General features: G+C 33.0%; 1 protein-coding gene across 1 annotated transcript; it reads left to right on the top strand.

Moving 5' to 3' along the window:
• The first annotated feature begins 6,183 nt into the window (after nucleotides 1-6,183).
• LOC114407563 (topless-related protein 3-like) lies at nucleotides 6,184-15,312 on the top strand. Its single transcript, XM_028370711.1, has 26 exons — nucleotides 6,184-6,383; nucleotides 6,487-6,619; nucleotides 8,048-8,227; nucleotides 8,324-8,437; nucleotides 8,684-8,842; nucleotides 9,180-9,354; nucleotides 9,470-9,599; nucleotides 9,873-9,988; nucleotides 10,135-10,267; nucleotides 10,351-10,460; nucleotides 10,620-10,689; nucleotides 10,759-10,832; nucleotides 10,904-10,999; nucleotides 11,074-11,166; nucleotides 11,576-11,703; nucleotides 11,823-12,057; nucleotides 12,141-12,308; nucleotides 12,398-12,481; nucleotides 12,873-13,025; nucleotides 13,116-13,226; nucleotides 13,326-13,505; nucleotides 13,584-13,712; nucleotides 13,806-13,901; nucleotides 14,215-14,397; nucleotides 14,489-14,667; nucleotides 14,802-15,312. The coding sequence occupies exons 2-26, from the start codon at nucleotides 6,540-6,542 to the stop codon at nucleotides 15,016-15,018; spliced, it is 3,393 nt and encodes a 1,130-aa protein (XP_028226512.1). The 5' UTR covers nucleotides 6,184-6,383; nucleotides 6,487-6,539; the 3' UTR covers nucleotides 15,019-15,312.
• The last annotated feature ends 1,863 nt before the right edge of the window (nucleotides 15,313-17,175 follow it).

Genomic DNA, 17,175 nt, shown 5'->3' with positions numbered 1-17,175 from the left:
AGGAAAAATGTAGAACACACCACTATGTAAAAAGGAGAATAATCCACCTATTTGATCCCCTAAAAGAATAGTTTAATTAGAATCCATCAATAAGGATCTATGGCCATTGATAGTGGTACCAAGACCAGTGAGATAATGCCAATATGAAGAGCAAGTTATAGGAATAGGATTGACAAATACAACTTTGCAGGTTTACTTTTTCGATCCTTTAACAACCTCAAATGGGATCAAATATAGGTTTGCATTTCTTCCTTGTGAATCTAAGACCCATAGACCTCTTACATGTCCTTGGGCTTCTTCGATAGCCATTTAGTTGTATCCTATTTGCTCCTAAAAGTCTTTATTCTCTCATATATAATTTAAGTTTCCATTAAGATGATCAGGGTAGGCCTAAATTTTCGCATGACGACCTCCATTATATGGTGCTTGATTTTGACATTGTTTGCCCTCTAAATATTCTAAAAGTGAATACAAAATCTTATAAGTCTTGCATATTGTTCATAAGAAAAATAAAGAAAGTTGAAGTACCATTAAAGGAACAGTTCTTTGTGGCTTGGTAGCCTCTATCTATACTTTACATGCTGCTTACAAGGAAGATTGAGTTGTTGATATTAAACCATAATTGACCCTTAGCACTTATATTAAAGAGGAATTACGATGAATCAAATTTAACAACACAATTAAAAGGTCCAAGACTTTCAACAAAGAGAGATATATTGATAGAAAGATCAAGGCACAAATGTTTTATATTGGTTCCATCTTTAAGATCTACATATTCAATTACCCAAACAACTTTAGTTTGAGTTTCAACTAATCAAATTAATGTTTAAAAACAAACACTAAGAGCAAATGAACTCTACAAATGCTTTAAGTTCTTGAGCACACAATAACTTCCCAACCTATGTAGAACCCTACTACGTAGCCTCTCTGAGCACCCCACTCAAGATGAAAGACAAAAAGATAAGGAAAGATATCACCTCATGTGTGGATTCCTACTAACTAAGCACAATGAAATCAATTAAATAATCTAAAACATGGAGGTTTTGAATTGTGAATCAAAGATTCATAAAGTTGTGATTCTTGCTTATTATATTGTTCTAGAATTCTTAAGAGAAGTGTGTCGATATAGTTCTAGTAAATGAGAGTTGTGGGTTTATACACTATAAAATTTTAACCAATACAATCATGTAATTGACTAATTGTTTTAAGTCAATTATGGGTAACTTCAAAAAATAATGTAACATGTTAAAACAAAGGACCTTTTGTTTTTGCGAGACCTGGAGTTTTTTCTAAAAATGTAATCGATTAAAATAATAACTATACATCCTTACACAAACAAGTTTCTTCACATGATGTAGTTGATTAATCCGATAGAAAATTGATTACAACAGTAACTATGTTGTTTTCCTAATCAGTTACAAATCACTGTACTCAATTAATCCAATTAAATTTTAAAAATAAAGTTCACAATTTTGGCTTTTATTCCTATTTGATTTTTCTATGCTTACTTAGAAGGCAGAAACTTAATCACAATCATTCATACATGTCCAATCTAAACAATCAATACATTCTATATGCCAACATAAACCATAGGATAATCGATTGTTTTAGGAATCTCATCAAATTTTTGGGAATATAAAAATAAAAGTATAAGATTTTTATATTTGTTTCAAGTTTTGAAAAAAATTCCTGATTATTATTAAATTTTGGGAATGTTACAATTTCTTTTTTTTAATCATGTTTTCCAATAATTCTATTCCCATGAGAAGGGGGTAATAAGGTGATATTCTCATGAGAATGATAATATTTTGTCTAATTCACATGAAACTTCTTTTTTAATTAAATTATTTTAAATTTAAAAAATTATTTTCAGAAATTTAAAATGTAGCGAAACATTTTATTAAAATATTCGGGAATAATATTTCTACATTATATTCTTTGAAATAATATTTATGATAATGTAAAAAGATTTTGTGAAACAAATACAAAAAAAATGGATACAAATTCACGATGACTTCTAGCATGCACAACCTTTCTAGGGCACGCACGGTGTCAAAGCTAAAAAAATTGTTTGATATAAAAATACAAAAATTAACGGTTGCAATGTAGAGGAAATATTGTGTAGAAAAGTATAGCAAAATTAATTTTTTTAAAGTGATAATTCAGGTGAAGTGTGATAAAAATACATGTGACTAAAAATGGTCTGGTTGTTTCTTCCACTTTCAATCTCCACACTGACTACTCCATCTAGTGGTTGAACCTAAGATTGCCTCCAACTCGTCAATGAACAGAACGAGCAAGCCATTTCATTTTTCTATTTGTCCAAGGGGTCTTTTAATCCGTCAAGGATCACTATAAGGACAATGTTATTGCGTTGATGGTGGTGGCGTGATGATAATGGTGTTGCACAAAGATCCCTGGTAGTGCGAGCACGACGACGATGAATTTCACGAACAAACACACGGGTCTTTTACAATGTGATTCTAAATCTGAACTTCTCTTTTTGAGATCTGATTTTTTTATTTGTGGTTACAAAGAATATGTGTTGTTGTTCGCCTGAGAGACATGTTTTAGATTATCACTACAAAATTCTTGGGGCAAACTCTATTCATTTCTTAACTCGCCCAAGAGACACCTTTTTACATCATCAAGAGGTAAATGTGATTCGAAGCAAAACATGATAGCCGTGGAAATACACCAACATTGGGAGCTTTTGGGTGGCTTCCAAATTCAATTTAGGAAGGTGCTTCTACATGGAGATAGAGGGGTATGATTTTCAGAGATGACCATCTCTTTTTGTGGAAGCCATTGAATTTGAAGGAAGAGAGAAGAGACGGTGGAAGAGAAGAGACATACTTGAAATTTAAAAGTTGTTATTCAATACTTAATTGACTATCTTACATTCTCAAAACATTTCTAGTGTTATGTTAACTCATTGACAAGTGTACCAAATTGTCAAAAATAATAAAGTAAAACAGAAGTTCGAGTGTTAGTCCATAAAGACTTTGTTTGTACTTAAATTGATGCAAACCCAATTTTCAAGCAATAGAAGAGATAAGTAATTGTACGTGAAAAATTAGATGGCAGAAGTAAAAGATAATGCAAATATATTGGGACCTAGCATACTAAAATTACTTGTGATGCAATGTTAATATTTTTTTCTCTATCTAATGTTATCTCAACTTTTACTGACATCTATTATGATACTCTATCTTTGGTTTCCCGCATGAAAAGCCTAATTATTTATTTTCTTTTCCAAATTCCTTTGCAAAGATGAAATAGTAAATTACATTAAGATTAAAGATGCATGAAATAGGTTAAATAAATATTACTGTATTCCTATACATGATTTCATTTAGATGTCATTTTCTAGTTCTCTAGAAAATAACCATTTTTAAATGCATTCCTTCCTAAGTAATACATTAGCATGGGTAGTCAAACCACGATTAATAATAATAAATCACAGAAAAGAATAAGGATGGATAAAGGAAGAAAAGGAGAAAATGACTATAGAAGAAGGAGGGTTTTTCCTATTAGAGATGTTCAGGCTTTGAGTGTATTCAATAAAGAGCTATGAGTCTCAGTGCATTTTTCTCCTTTGCTTCCTATTCCTTTTATAGGCCAAAAATAGCTTAAAATTTATGCGACCTCGCGTTAAGGGCACCCTTCTGAGCTTAGTAGGTATGACGGTGTGATCATGCACTGAGCACGACAGCGTCTGGGCTTATTGAGTATGGCGGCAATAGCTCGCTTAGCGCGGGATTCGTGCTAAACACGCCTTTGACTCCTTCGTGGATCTTTTATGTAATAAGCTTGAGCTGACTGTTAAGTAAGGAGACGCACTGAGTCTCAATCCTCAACTTTTTTTTCAAGACTCTCTCTTCAAGTTTTTTACATCAATTTTTCCTCTAAAACACGTGTAATTTCCTTTTTTTTTAATCCTACGGATTAAAAATTAAAATGATATTAAAATCCTCATTATTATATTTAAAACAACAGTAAAATAAATAAATTGTAATCATTCTTAGTCAAAATTGACTATCAATTAATCTCAAATTTCATAATTATCATATTACCTACTTTGTTGATATATCTAGCAATGTTAAAAAAACTTTGGTATTGTGCGGAAGGTCGTAAACATAAGAAGCCACCACAAATTCATGCATAAAATATCTATTCGTGTGAAAGAAATTTATTTTTTTATGATTTCCATGTGAACAATTTCTCCATCTCATTCTAATAATATCATTGATAAGTGAATAGAATGAAAATTTTTCATCATTTCTTCATTCTTTTAATCTTATTTCTAGGAGGACATAGTCAATAAAAAGTTCAAACTATGCCTTTATCTTTTTGAGAGAAAAGAAAATAATGTGAGTAAGAAAATTAAAATTTAAGTTAAATAAAAAACTGATTTTTTTATTTAAATACATTTTTTCTTTTATTTGTTTAACTATTTTTTTATTATTCATTTTTCCCCTTTTTTCTTCTTCTTTATGCTAATTAATGTAGCGTTGTAATATGTTTGTTTTCATTTGAAACAATGTTTTCGAAAAATAAAAAATGTAGATGGTATTCTTGATATTATGTTTAGATAGGAAAATGAAAAGGAAAAATATATAATATATTTAATTATTTCGTTAAAAGAGAAAACAGAAAGAAAAAGGGGAAAAATATTGCTAGAAATAAAAATGATATTCTTCATTTTCTTAAATTTAAATTTTAAATTTTCCATTAGGAGGACTTTTTCTTCCCCATAACATAATTTCGTAATGTAATTGTGATTATTGTGAATCTATTTTAGTGTGTAAAAACAAATCAGATCTAAGGCAAATCATTTTATTATGTGTATTTTTTTTCTAATTATAAGATGTAATTGACTAATTTATCGTAATTAAAGTTAATTAATTTAACTATTAACATTAAATTTATTTTAAATTATAATATATTTTAAAATTTATCTTTAACATTATTGATAACCTATTTTCTTTTTCAATCTCTTTAGGAGAGGAAAAAAATTAAGATATTTTAGTAAAAAAAATAATTAATGCACAAAAAAGATGAAATAAAATCTTAAAAATACAAAACACATTCAATTTTACACTAACTCTAATCATTATAATAATTACTATAATAGTACCATACATAATTAATTTTGCACATTAACAAATATATAATATAAAAAAACTGCACAATTTTGCACAACCAAACATATATATATTTAATCATAATAAAATAACTTTATTTTCATTATAGAAAATGAACACATCTAACAATATTTCCCCATCTTATAATTAAAAAATAAAAATAATATTAATATCAAATTTACATGATTGTGGTTTCACAAGCGAATAACAAAATATTAATTTAAAAATATTGATTTATGATGAAAAATAAAAATATCAAGTACTAAAAATATTATAAAAACTTTTTTAAAAACATTATATATAATTATGTGTTTCAAATAATACATTTTTTATTCTTTTTAATTTAATTTAATTATATTATATTATTATTGTATATTATTGAAAATTTATTTAGTCTTATAATAAAAGACAAAAAAAATTGTTGATTATGTTTTATAAATAAAATCAAAATGATTATTCAAGATTTGCAATAGATTTATTACTTAATATATATATATTTCTCACAAATATTTTTTTAAAATAAAGTATTGTTTAAATAGTGTTATTGTTAAAATAATGTTATTAAAGTTTACTTGTATTGACATTTTTCAAAATGAGATTGACTTGTGATTGATTTTCTAATTCATAAAAGAGATAGCTCATAGAGATAAAGAATGAAAGAATTGGAACATGAAAAAAATAATAGAAAAATAGTCACAAAAGGACAATGGTCCTTACACTCAGAATGAATGAGTTGCATGTCGTCAAAAAGACAATGCCTCGAAATTATTGCGATACACTTCAAGAAGACAAAGAGATAAAGTAGAGTTGGTTGTAATTAATTGCATTATTATGGTTTGAAAGAGAATGCGACCATACAGAAAATATGGGACCCCGTGGACGTGTGTTGAGAATATTCATCAGATTTGAATTACTAGTTTTGAATCCGCACACTCTTTGTATTGCCCTATCAGTGACGAAATGATAGCTTATTGTAATAAGTAGTCGTACTTATCCAATAACTAGATGTACTTATCTCTGATGGGTCAGTAGAAAAAGATAGACCACTCTGTACAACTCATCAAGATAGCGAGACCGAGTTTCTCCATTCCCTCTCTTTCTCTTTCCTCCTCTTATCTGCAGCTTTTCAAACCCTAGAAATTCTCGAACTCCAAGCTTCTGCAATCCTCAAGAACTTCTAAATTCTTGAGGGATTTGAGGTTGTGAACACTCCGTGGCTTCAGATTTGGCGTTCAGGTTTCATGCTTCTCTGATTTGTCTTTGTTTGTTGGAATTTAAGTTATGTGCTGTTTTTCTTTTGGCTTGATTTTTTTTTTCTTTGGTGTGTTTGCGTTTGAAGATCGGTGTTTGAAGATCGAGATTATTGGCGCCTTTCGGATTTGAGGAGCAGCTATGACTTCTTTGAGCCGAGAATTAGTGTTTCTGATACTCCAATTTTTGGAGGAGGAGAAGTTCAAGGAGTCGGTGCACAAGTAAGCAAGTCTCCTTTGGCTTTTGCCTTTGTTCTTTTTCTTTGATGTTATTTTGTTTTCCTAATCTCTGTTGCCTCTTTACCTGACAAGGTTTATCTGTGGTTAAAAATAAAAATTTAATGTGTAGGAGGAAGCAATTCGTGCCACAAAATGGAGGGAAACTTTTGAAATGTTAAAATTTTACTGTTATTATTGTTAAAGGGTGGAGTGCTTGTTTAAATTGCAAGTGTCATTATAAATTAGCTATCTGTTTATTCGGAAATTATTGTATGGTATGGGATTATCCCATGTCTATGGTCTCAGTTAATCTGTGACATTTATGAGAAATAATTAACAGAATTTTTCCATGTGTTTTGTGGAGATTAGCTTTGACTATGAGAGATGTGATTGTCTTGGACCATATAATAATTTCTCTGGTTTATCCTAGTTTTTCCAAATTAAAAACGGACATGTAGTTAAAAGAAACACTCTTCACTGGTTACGTGTCACTTTTTAATTGGGGGAACACCCACGAAACGGGGTACACGAAAAGGGAACATGTGTCACTCAAGGATTTAAGTTGGGGTTGCAGTTTCATTGTGATCTCTAATATTGCGAGAAAATTGCGAACAAATGTAGCTAATACGGCTGCATGGATCCTCAAAAGCTTGACATTGCAGCTGCAATCACTGTTGCAGACCAATTTTAAAACCTTGCATTCGGCTATTGGTGTTCTAGATAGTGAGTTGTATTGGAAATGAGCTGAAAAATTAGAGAAATGAGAGGAGGAATGTTTTCAAATTTATGTCTCAAGGCAAATAGATATCCTTGTAATGATTTAATCCAAGAGGCTTTTAATTTGGATGTGGATAAATGAATTACAGAGCCGTGAGCCAGTGAATTATCTAGTTGACAATTGCATTATAAAAATCCTATTGCTTGTCTTCTATTGAATTCTGTGTTAAGATTCAATCATTCTGTCAGATTTACAGGGTAACTAGGTTTTAAATTGTGATCTGCAATCACCATTGTGGCTGCCATTTTCAAAGTTTTCTGCATTCATATTGCAGCTGCAATTGCGGTTGCATATTTGTTGTCAATATTAAGGTTTTCGATGTCTCTATAACCATGGTCGCAAGTGCAATTACCCTAAAAAGGAGAAGACAAATATATACTGCACTTCTTTTGTTGGCTGTTACACTAGCTTGTTTTCTGATGTGTGGAGAGCAATGAATTACTTGAATATGAAAGATGAACTTGTAAATATTTAAAATGGTAATACTAATATGAGAGTTCCTTTTGTGTAGAAAGGCTAAGATGCATTGGAATTCTGATGATAATAAAATTAATTGAAAACTCTTTCTCTTCCTTCCTTTGCTAAACATTTCCCATTTTTTTCATTATCTTTGCTGCTTATTTCTTTATTAAAAATGTTTCTTTCTGGTGCAGGCTTGAGAAAGAATCTGGGTTTTTCTTCAATATGAAGTACTTTGAGGAAAAAGTACAGGCTGGTGAATGGGAAGAAGTTGAGAAGTACTTAACAGGGTTTACCAAAGTTGATGATAATAGATACTCCATGAAAATATTCTTTGAAATCAGGAAGCAAAAATATCTAGAAGCACTTGATGGGTATCTATTAATTTGAATCTATTTGGGATTTTCTAATTGTTTTTGTGCTTATGGTGGTACTTCACATGTTTTATCTTTGGTGCTCTTCTATTTTAGGCAAGACAAAGCAAAGGCTGTTGAGATATTGGTGGGTGATTTAAAAGTTTTCTCCACCTTCAATGAGGAACTATACAAAGAAATCACCCAGCTGTTAACTCTTACTAACTTCAGGTAATATCTTGAACATATAGTCTAATACAATACACCATTGTCTTTAGTGCCGTATCCCATCTGTTATGTTTATGAGAAAAACTGAAGTCAATCTGATTTGTGTCAACACCAACATTCTTGAATCTTCATTAAAATTCTTGAAACAAGAGAAGGATGGAGATTGTGAAGAACCAAGTTACCATACTGTGTCATGTTGACTTTTTATTGCAAGACTGTTTAGTTTTTCCTTTCCATTTCAAATGCCAGGGAGAATGAACAGCTGTCTAAGTATGGCGACACCAAAACTGCTCGAGGGATTATGTTGATAGAGCTAAAAAAGCTCATAGAGGCAAATCCTCTTTTCCGTGATAAACTTATCTTCCCTACCCTTAGGTCATCAAGATTGCGGACGTTGATCAATCAAAGGTATAGATGCTATAGTTGAAGATAAATATGCAGTTTATTCTTTCTGTCATACCAAAAAAAGTGCAAGTTAAAGATTTTAATTGATTCTATTTCTCTCTCCTCACCAGACTTTGCCGTGTTTTTCATTCACTTTTTCAGAGTTGATTGGATTCTTTTTTACATGGAAAATGCAAGCAAATTGTGTTGCTTTTGCTTTCTTGAACATACAAATGTTATATCTCTTAGACTTTTGCATATGGTTTTAATTGATTATATTATTGTTTAATAAATTTAATTTTTAACTTGCTATGCCTTGTCATTGCTTTTATTAACCCATGTGTTTCCCTAATCAATGCAGTTTAAACTGGCAACACCAGCTTTGCAAAAACCCTAGGCCAAATCCGGATATAAAGACTTTATTCACTGACCACACATGTACACCTCCTAATGGTCCTCTAGCACCTACACCTGTCAATCTTCCTGTTGCTGCGGTTGCAAAGCCTGCTGCTTATACTTCAATTGGTTCTCATGGTGTATGATACCTTGCATTTCATAAAATGGTTGCTTATATTTTTAATTAATGACAAATCACAAATCTAATTTATCATGTTGATTAATTAGTATTTTGTTTTCATTTGTTTCATATAGCCCTTTCCGCCTGCCGCGGCAACTGCTAACACTAATGCTTTGGCTGGTTGGATGGCCAATGCCTCAGCTTCATCATCTGTCCAAGCAGCTGTCGTCACAGCATCAACAATACCTGTTCCACAGAATCAAGGTTAAAAAAAATCTGTGGTTACCTTATTTTTGCCAATAAATCTCACCATAAATTTTATTAAATTTTACATGTTAGACACCCTAGACTTTTTCACTTGTTTAATGTCATTTGAAAATTATTATTGTAATTGGTGTCCTGGCAGCTGAAATTTTATTTACTTGGCTAAGCAAGCAGGAGAGCATGGTCTTAAATTTTGCTTGGAAACTTACATATTTAGTAATTTAAGTGCAAGAGGGTTTCATGACTTAAAAGCTACTGCCCTTTTTTAAATAGTGTCTATCTTGAAGCGTCCAAGAACACCTCCGACAACTCCAGGCATGGCAGATTATCAGAATGCTGATCATGAACAGTTAATGAAAAGACTCCGGCCTGCTCCTTCTGTAGAGGAGGTAATTTTGATAATTTTTGTGTTTAATTTAGACGTTATCTGGGTATTCTTGATGCCGATGATTTTTTTGCTTCTAAGCTGAATAGGGTTCCTGACTTTGTAATGGTTTGAGACTCGTGTCACTATGATTAATATATATTGTTGTAGGTTTCATATCCTGCTGCTCGACAAGCCTCTTGCTCACTGGATGATTTACCAAGAACAGTGGCTATGACATTGCATCAAGGATCCTCTGTGACAAGCATGGACTTTCATCCTTCTCACCCAACCTTACTTCTCGGTAATTTCTATAATTTTTGAATTGTGTAATATCTCACTACTAATATCCTGACATAAGCATAACTACATATTTCCATTGAGCAGTTGGTTCTAATAATGGTGAAATTTCACTTTGGGAACTTGGGTTTCGAGACAGGTTGGTCTCAAAGCCATTCAAGATATGGGATATCTCAGCGTGTTCATTACCATTTCAGGTTTTTACTTTCATTTTCAACAAGTTTCTAATTTCTATACTGCTCTTTCTATAGTACCCTTAGTTATGGTCTAACCAGACAATAAGTGTATTGTTATGGTGGTCATTGGTGCTTGAGAATTCAAACCCTTTGGAATTTTATAGTTTCTAATTTTTACAGGCAGCTATGGTCAAAGATTCACCTATTTCTGCCAGCCGTGTCACATGGAGCCTTGATGGAAATTTTGTGGGTATGTGATGTTTTGAAACCATTTTGAAACTGTCACAGTTAAAATATTTAACTGGTTGCTTTATTGTAGGTGTTGCATTTACTAAACATTTGATTCACTTGTATGCCTACACTGGATCAAATGAGTTGGCTCAGCGTATAGAGGTGAGATTATTCTTATCAGAACTAACCAAAGTTGCGATTGCAATTTGATTTACATTTTCTTGCTGATGCAGGTTGATGCCCATATTGGTGGAGTTAATGACTTAGCATTTGCTCATCTGAATAAACAACTCTGTATTGTGACTTGTGGAGATGACAAGTTGATAAAGGTGCATAAATCTACTTGTGATTTTGGATTATGCGTAAATGGTATATCTATTTTGTCTGAAGAAACTCTTAATAGGTGTGGGATATAGCTGGACGGAAACTATTTAACTTTGAGGGGCATGAGGCAGCTGTATATTCTATCTGTCCTCATCACAAGGAGAGCATTCAGGTACAAAGATGATATGATATGTTTTCTCCGAGTTTATTCTTTGGATTTTGTAAGTTATAATCTGATGGATTGTTCCTCTATAATTTTACCTATGCACAGAGTGATCTGTTCTTTTAATTTATTGAACTATAAAACCAAACATTTCTCTTTTATTGTGATCATTGGAATATTACGGGAATAACTACTTCCTTCCCTCTCCACATATTGTGATCTTGCTTTCCATCTTTCTAGCGCCAACATCCATTCCATGTTTTTAATTTTTTCATTATTTATTTGGTTCTAGGAAAGCCCAAGAGTGTTCCTTGTATTTACATGAGTTACGAGTACATATTGTCGATAATTGTATTATTCTAGTAATTAATAAACACTGCCTTTAATCTTACTAAATGTTGTCATTGTAATTTTGCAGTTTGTATTTTCAACTGCCATTGATGGCAAAATAAAAGCCTGGTTATACGATAATATGGGTTCTAGGGTTGATTATGATGCCCCAGGTCATTGGTGTACTACAATGCTTTACAGTGCTGATGGAAGTAGGTAAGAAGGATTTGGGTGCGGATAAGTATTTAAGTTTCATGTTCAATGGATAATTGAATTTGAGATGTATTAAATAAAACCGTATTAACATGTCTTCCTATTTATCATTATTTCTATAGACTGTTTTCTTGCGGAACTAGTAAAGATGGAGAGTCATTTCTTGTTGAATGGAATGAAAGTGAAGGAGCCATTAAGAGAACATACAATGGGTTCAGAAAGAAATCCACTGGTGTTGTGCAGTTTGACACAACCCAAAATCGATTTTTGGCTGCTGGTGAAGATGGCCAAATCAAATTTTGGGATATGGACAACATTAATCTTTTAACAAGCACTGATGCAGAGGGTGGACTACAGGTGGAGTTAACTTTTTTATGTCTTTTGGAATATAGCTTACACTTTATAAGACATTCCTTATATAATTGTATGAATCTATTCAGACCCTTCCACACTTGAGATTCAACAAGGAAGGAAATCTTCTTGCTGTTACTACTGCAGACAAGGGATTCAAAATTCTTGCTAATGCTAATGGTCTTAGATCCTTGAGAACAGTTGAAACTCCAGGATTTGAAGCATTGAGGTCACCAATTGAATCTGCTGCAGTCAAGGTTGTGATATTTTCTTCACTTTTTCTTGTTTTTTGATATTTAGATCAAAATAAATATTTATACTGTCCATTTTGGTTTATGGTATCTAGGCATCTGGCTCTTCTGCTGTTAATGTTAGTCCTGTCAACTGTAAAGTAGAAAAGAGCTCACCTGTCGGGCCTTCTCCAATTCTTGTATGAATCTGTCCTTGTAAACTCTGAATGCCTGATTTTGATGCTAGCATGATGACTATGATATACTAGTCATAGCTTAACAATTAGAAATTTATATTTAAGTATTACAACTAATGTTTCATTTCTATTAATATTTGCGCAAGCATGTTGGATCAACTTGTTATTTTTCTAATTTCTTCTACTGGTATCTTAATTCCACTATGCCATACCCTTGCATACCGTGGAGGACTTAACATCTTTTGGATATCTTTATTATTTGATGTCTGTATTTCTTTGTGAAATTATTTGGTTTAATTAATTTTTTTGAAGTCACTTTATTAGTCATGAATTATGTACTGCATCTTAATACTTGTTCACAACTCATTGATTGGTTTTGCCATTTTCAACGAAGAATGGAGTCGATACCACAGGTCAAAATGCGGAGAAACCTAGAACTGTAGAAGATGGAGTAGATAGAGCTAAACCATGGCAGCTGTCTGAAATTGTGGATGCTGTCCAATGTCGGTTAGTTACCATGCCTGACAGTACAGATTCTTCCAGCAAGGTTTGTTGATTTTATGAGAATGAGATTGCCATTTTCTATTGTAAACTTTGTGTACTGTGAACTGATTTAACTCTTAAGAGTCATACATAGGTTGTTCGACTTTTATATACAAACTCTGGTGCTGGTGTTTTGGCACTTGGTTCAAATGGTGTTCAGAAGCTGTGGAAGTGGGCTCGTAGTGAACAAAATCCCAATGGGAAGGTAATGATAATTCTTCTCTTATCCTTACTTTTTTATATGCTTGTTATTACTTTTCCCCTTTCAATAGAGAACAGAATTCTGAAGTTTTTATGATTATAGGCAACTGCCAGTGTTGTTCCACAGCATTGGCAACCCAACAGTGGTCTTCTTATGACTAATGATGTCGCGGGTGTCAACCTTGATGAAGCTGTTCCTTGCATTGCACTCTCAAAGAATGACTCATATGTTATGTCTGCATGTGGTGGAAAGGTTTCGTTATTTAACATGATGACATTCAAGGTACATGTCCAGAGATACAACCATGACATTCCATACAGCCGCAATGTTTACTGTATACTTAGGTTTATTTTCTATCAGGTAATGACAACATTCATGCCACCACCACCCGCCTCTACCTTTCTAGCTTTCCACCCTCAAGATAATAACATCATAGCCATTGGGATGGAGGATTCAACAATTCACATATACAATGTTAGAGTGGATGAGGTGATTACTATCTTTACTGCTTTTTTTTTTTTTTCATTTTAAATGCTATTATTTTTAATTTGTGTCATATTTTCTCTTGGGGGTATCTTCTAGGTGAAATCTAAATTGAAGGGTCATCAAAAGCGAATTACTGGTTTAGCCTTTTCAACCTGTCTTAACATCCTGGTTTCATCTGGTGCTGATGCTCAAGTATGTCTTTTAACTGTTCTCCTTTCATTCAGGGTGATTCGGAAAACCTCATACATAATAATTTCTTTTGGAGATCTCTGTTAGTTATCTGTCTTTGGATTATTTGTAATTATTCAATGTTACCTTAGATTTGCTTCCCAGTGTAAAGGATAACAGGATAGGCTTGCTTGTATTTTCTAGACTATTATTGAAATTATTTTACAGGAAGTTGCCAATTCTCAATTTGTTGTTCAATATAATTTTTTGTTTTGTTTCCGTGAATGTATAGTGTCTTTCCATAACAATTTACTTAATTCAAATAATTTCCATACAGCTTTGTGTATGGAGTATTGATACATGGGAGAAAAGAAAATCAGTTCCTATACAACTACCCGCAGGAAAGGCTCCTGTTGGTGACACTCGTGTGCAGTTCCATTTAGACCAAATCCGGTTACTGGTGGCCCATGAGACTCAGTTGGCAATATATGATGCCTCTAAGATGGATCGCATTAGGCAGGTAAGAGGATTTTTCTATCTAGTATTGGTATTATTGCTTGTTGCTGTCAAAAATTAAAATTGAGACATCCTTATAAATCAACTTGCTGCAGTGGGTTCCACAAGATGTTCTGGCTGCTCCCATATCATATGCAGCTTATTCCTGCAACAGTCAGTTAATATATGCTACATTTTGCGATGGCAACACTGGGGTTTTTGATGCTGACAGCTTGAGACTAAGATGTCGTATTGCACTATCCACATACTTTTCACCTCCAGCAGCTTTAAGCGGGTAAGTTTCTGCCCAACAGATCAGACCCAATTTTACTCTCTATTGTATTAAACATTGAGCATTTATTTAAGGATGTAGTATCGTGAAGTCTTACTTCCATTTGGTGATCCATATTGTGGTATACTATATTGCAGGAATCAATCTGCGTATCCTGTTGCCATTGCGGCTCATCCACTGGAACCCAACCAATTTGCTGTTGGATTGACAGATGGGTCCGTGAAAGTGATAGAGCCTAGTGAATCAGAAGGTAAGTGGGGAACCAGTCCACCTATGGATAATGGAATATTGAACGGTAGGGCAGCATCAACATCTATAACAAGCAACCTCACACCCGACCAGGCACAAAGATAAGAACATTCATTGTACCATACCAGCATATTCTTTCCACCTGTAATTTGATCACCTTAGATTTTTAGATTTTGATTCCCCCCAATTTGTCCCTAAACAAGGTCTTGTCAGGGTCAGCTCGGACATAAAAATGGCAAATGTAAGCTCTTGTCTTGTATACCTGAATTTGTTCTAGTCAACTCGATTACATTATTTATACTGCAATGTAGTGTACAACAATGTGAATCTGTCCATTCTCGTGACTTTTGTTGTATGAAATTCCTTAGTCATAGAGCGATTATATATTTCTTCCTGTGATATATCCCCATCCTGACTACGGTGCAATCTTGCCCTCTTTTCTTCGTGGTGGGGGTGGGGGGGGGGCGAGAACTCTGCACAGCACCAGTTTCACATAAGTTCCATTTTTTTCTTAAAAAAAGAAAAACCCAGCACCACGACTACAGTGCAATCTTGCCCGCATTTCTTTTATTTTATTTATGAACATGGTATTAGTACAAAATAATCTGTCAGAAGCATTGATTAATTTTTATTGGATATTCTCCTTGTACCCTTAATCATTTGGTTAAAGGAATACAAGTCACCATTTATTTTATTTTTGAACCAGCAATCTTGCTCTTTTTCTATATCCTTTTTAAAATATATAGTTTTATATTAAACTTGCTCTCATTTACTATAAGAACATGAGAAGCATCCGAAATTATCCATATTCCATTATTCTTTATTATTGGTTTTAATCTATAATGGTCCTTGTAATTTAAAGTGTTGGACTTATAATTTAATGTAATGATTGATAAATATGAAAGGATAATTAAATCAGCGGGGTTAATTTTAGGGTTATTAAAATTATCCCTCTCCTCGCCCTTTATGAAAGGTGGTTTAAGAGCAGTTAAGGATAAATAAAAATTGTACAGAGAGGTAGTTCTTCACCTCAGAACCTGTATCTTCATTGTCGAAGATACTCCTAAAGTAAGGTAGACAGGCCAGAAATTTGATGTAAAAATCAAAGTGTTGTTCAAGAATGCATTATGGATCGGGTAAGTCATCTCTCGATATTTCCCATGTGTAAAGTTTATTTCACGCACTTGTTTACCGTTCTATCCTGACACTCAGGACTGTGAAACATTTTAGTACAATAATCATAATTCAAATACTTGCTTCGCATATTGTCGTAGGCCTGTTTTTGAAAAGGGTTTAGGGTCTGATACTTCTTAGCATTCCACCACAACTCAGAGGAATGGCCTACTTGTTGGTCGCTTGTGTTTTGGTTTTGGCAAGCATCGAGGCCGAATTCTAGATAGCGAGCCTCAAACCAAAGAAAGATTCGTTGCTCCCTGCCACCTTGACCTTTTGTGAAAATGTTTGTATTCAGTAAATAAGGTCGATCCTTATATATATATAAGAAAAGTACATAGAAGGTCGTAATCACTGCCGTGGAATCCTTCTGTGGCATCTTAATCCTCATGTTAAACCAACCAGAACCAAATTTCTGCAAGGATTGAAAACCAGAACCTGGGAGGGAAAAAATTAAATACATACTAAGAAAAAGTGAAAATGAAAATGATTGTTAGTTGATGAAGTTAATTAATTTATTAATTCACTAATGTACCTGAACGTTGGTCTAAGTCAAGCTGAACTTCTCTACTTTGGTCAAGAATACGTATATTTTCTGGGGCCCATAAAGGAGCATAGTTTTGCTCGAAAGGAACATATTCATCATAAGCGCCATTGAGGTGCAATGAAGTGAGAAAGATAAGCAACAAAAGAAAATATGGACTAGAATTCTCAGCTTTGGTTTCTCTTTATTGTTGTGTTTGTTTATATTTTAAGACGGGACTATTTAAGAGAGGAACACACAAATATAATAAACATTTCTTACAGATAATTATGCTGGATTTGTGTGGAATTGAAATTTGCATGATATTGTTTAGAGTGGAAGACACAAATATAATTAACATTTTTTACAGGTAATTATGCTGGATTTGCGTGGAATTAATTATGTATGATAAAATTATGAACATGAGATAAGATTTTTTTTCCTCTCTTCTCTACTTATTTCCTTTCGTAGGTTTTTGTTCTTTCGGCTCAAATTCATCTTCACTTTTTTTTTTCGTGACACAATTTAACTCCCAGCATCCTTTTTTCCGTATAAAAGCCAACCAC

Source organism: Glycine soja, chromosome 3 (assembly GCF_004193775.1).
Source record: "Glycine soja cultivar W05 chromosome 3, ASM419377v2, whole genome shotgun sequence".
Taxonomy (NCBI): Eukaryota; Viridiplantae; Streptophyta; class Magnoliopsida; order Fabales; family Fabaceae; genus Glycine; species Glycine soja.
The sequence above is the reverse complement of the archived record's forward strand: the minus strand, read 5'-3'. Positions and strand labels throughout refer to the sequence as shown.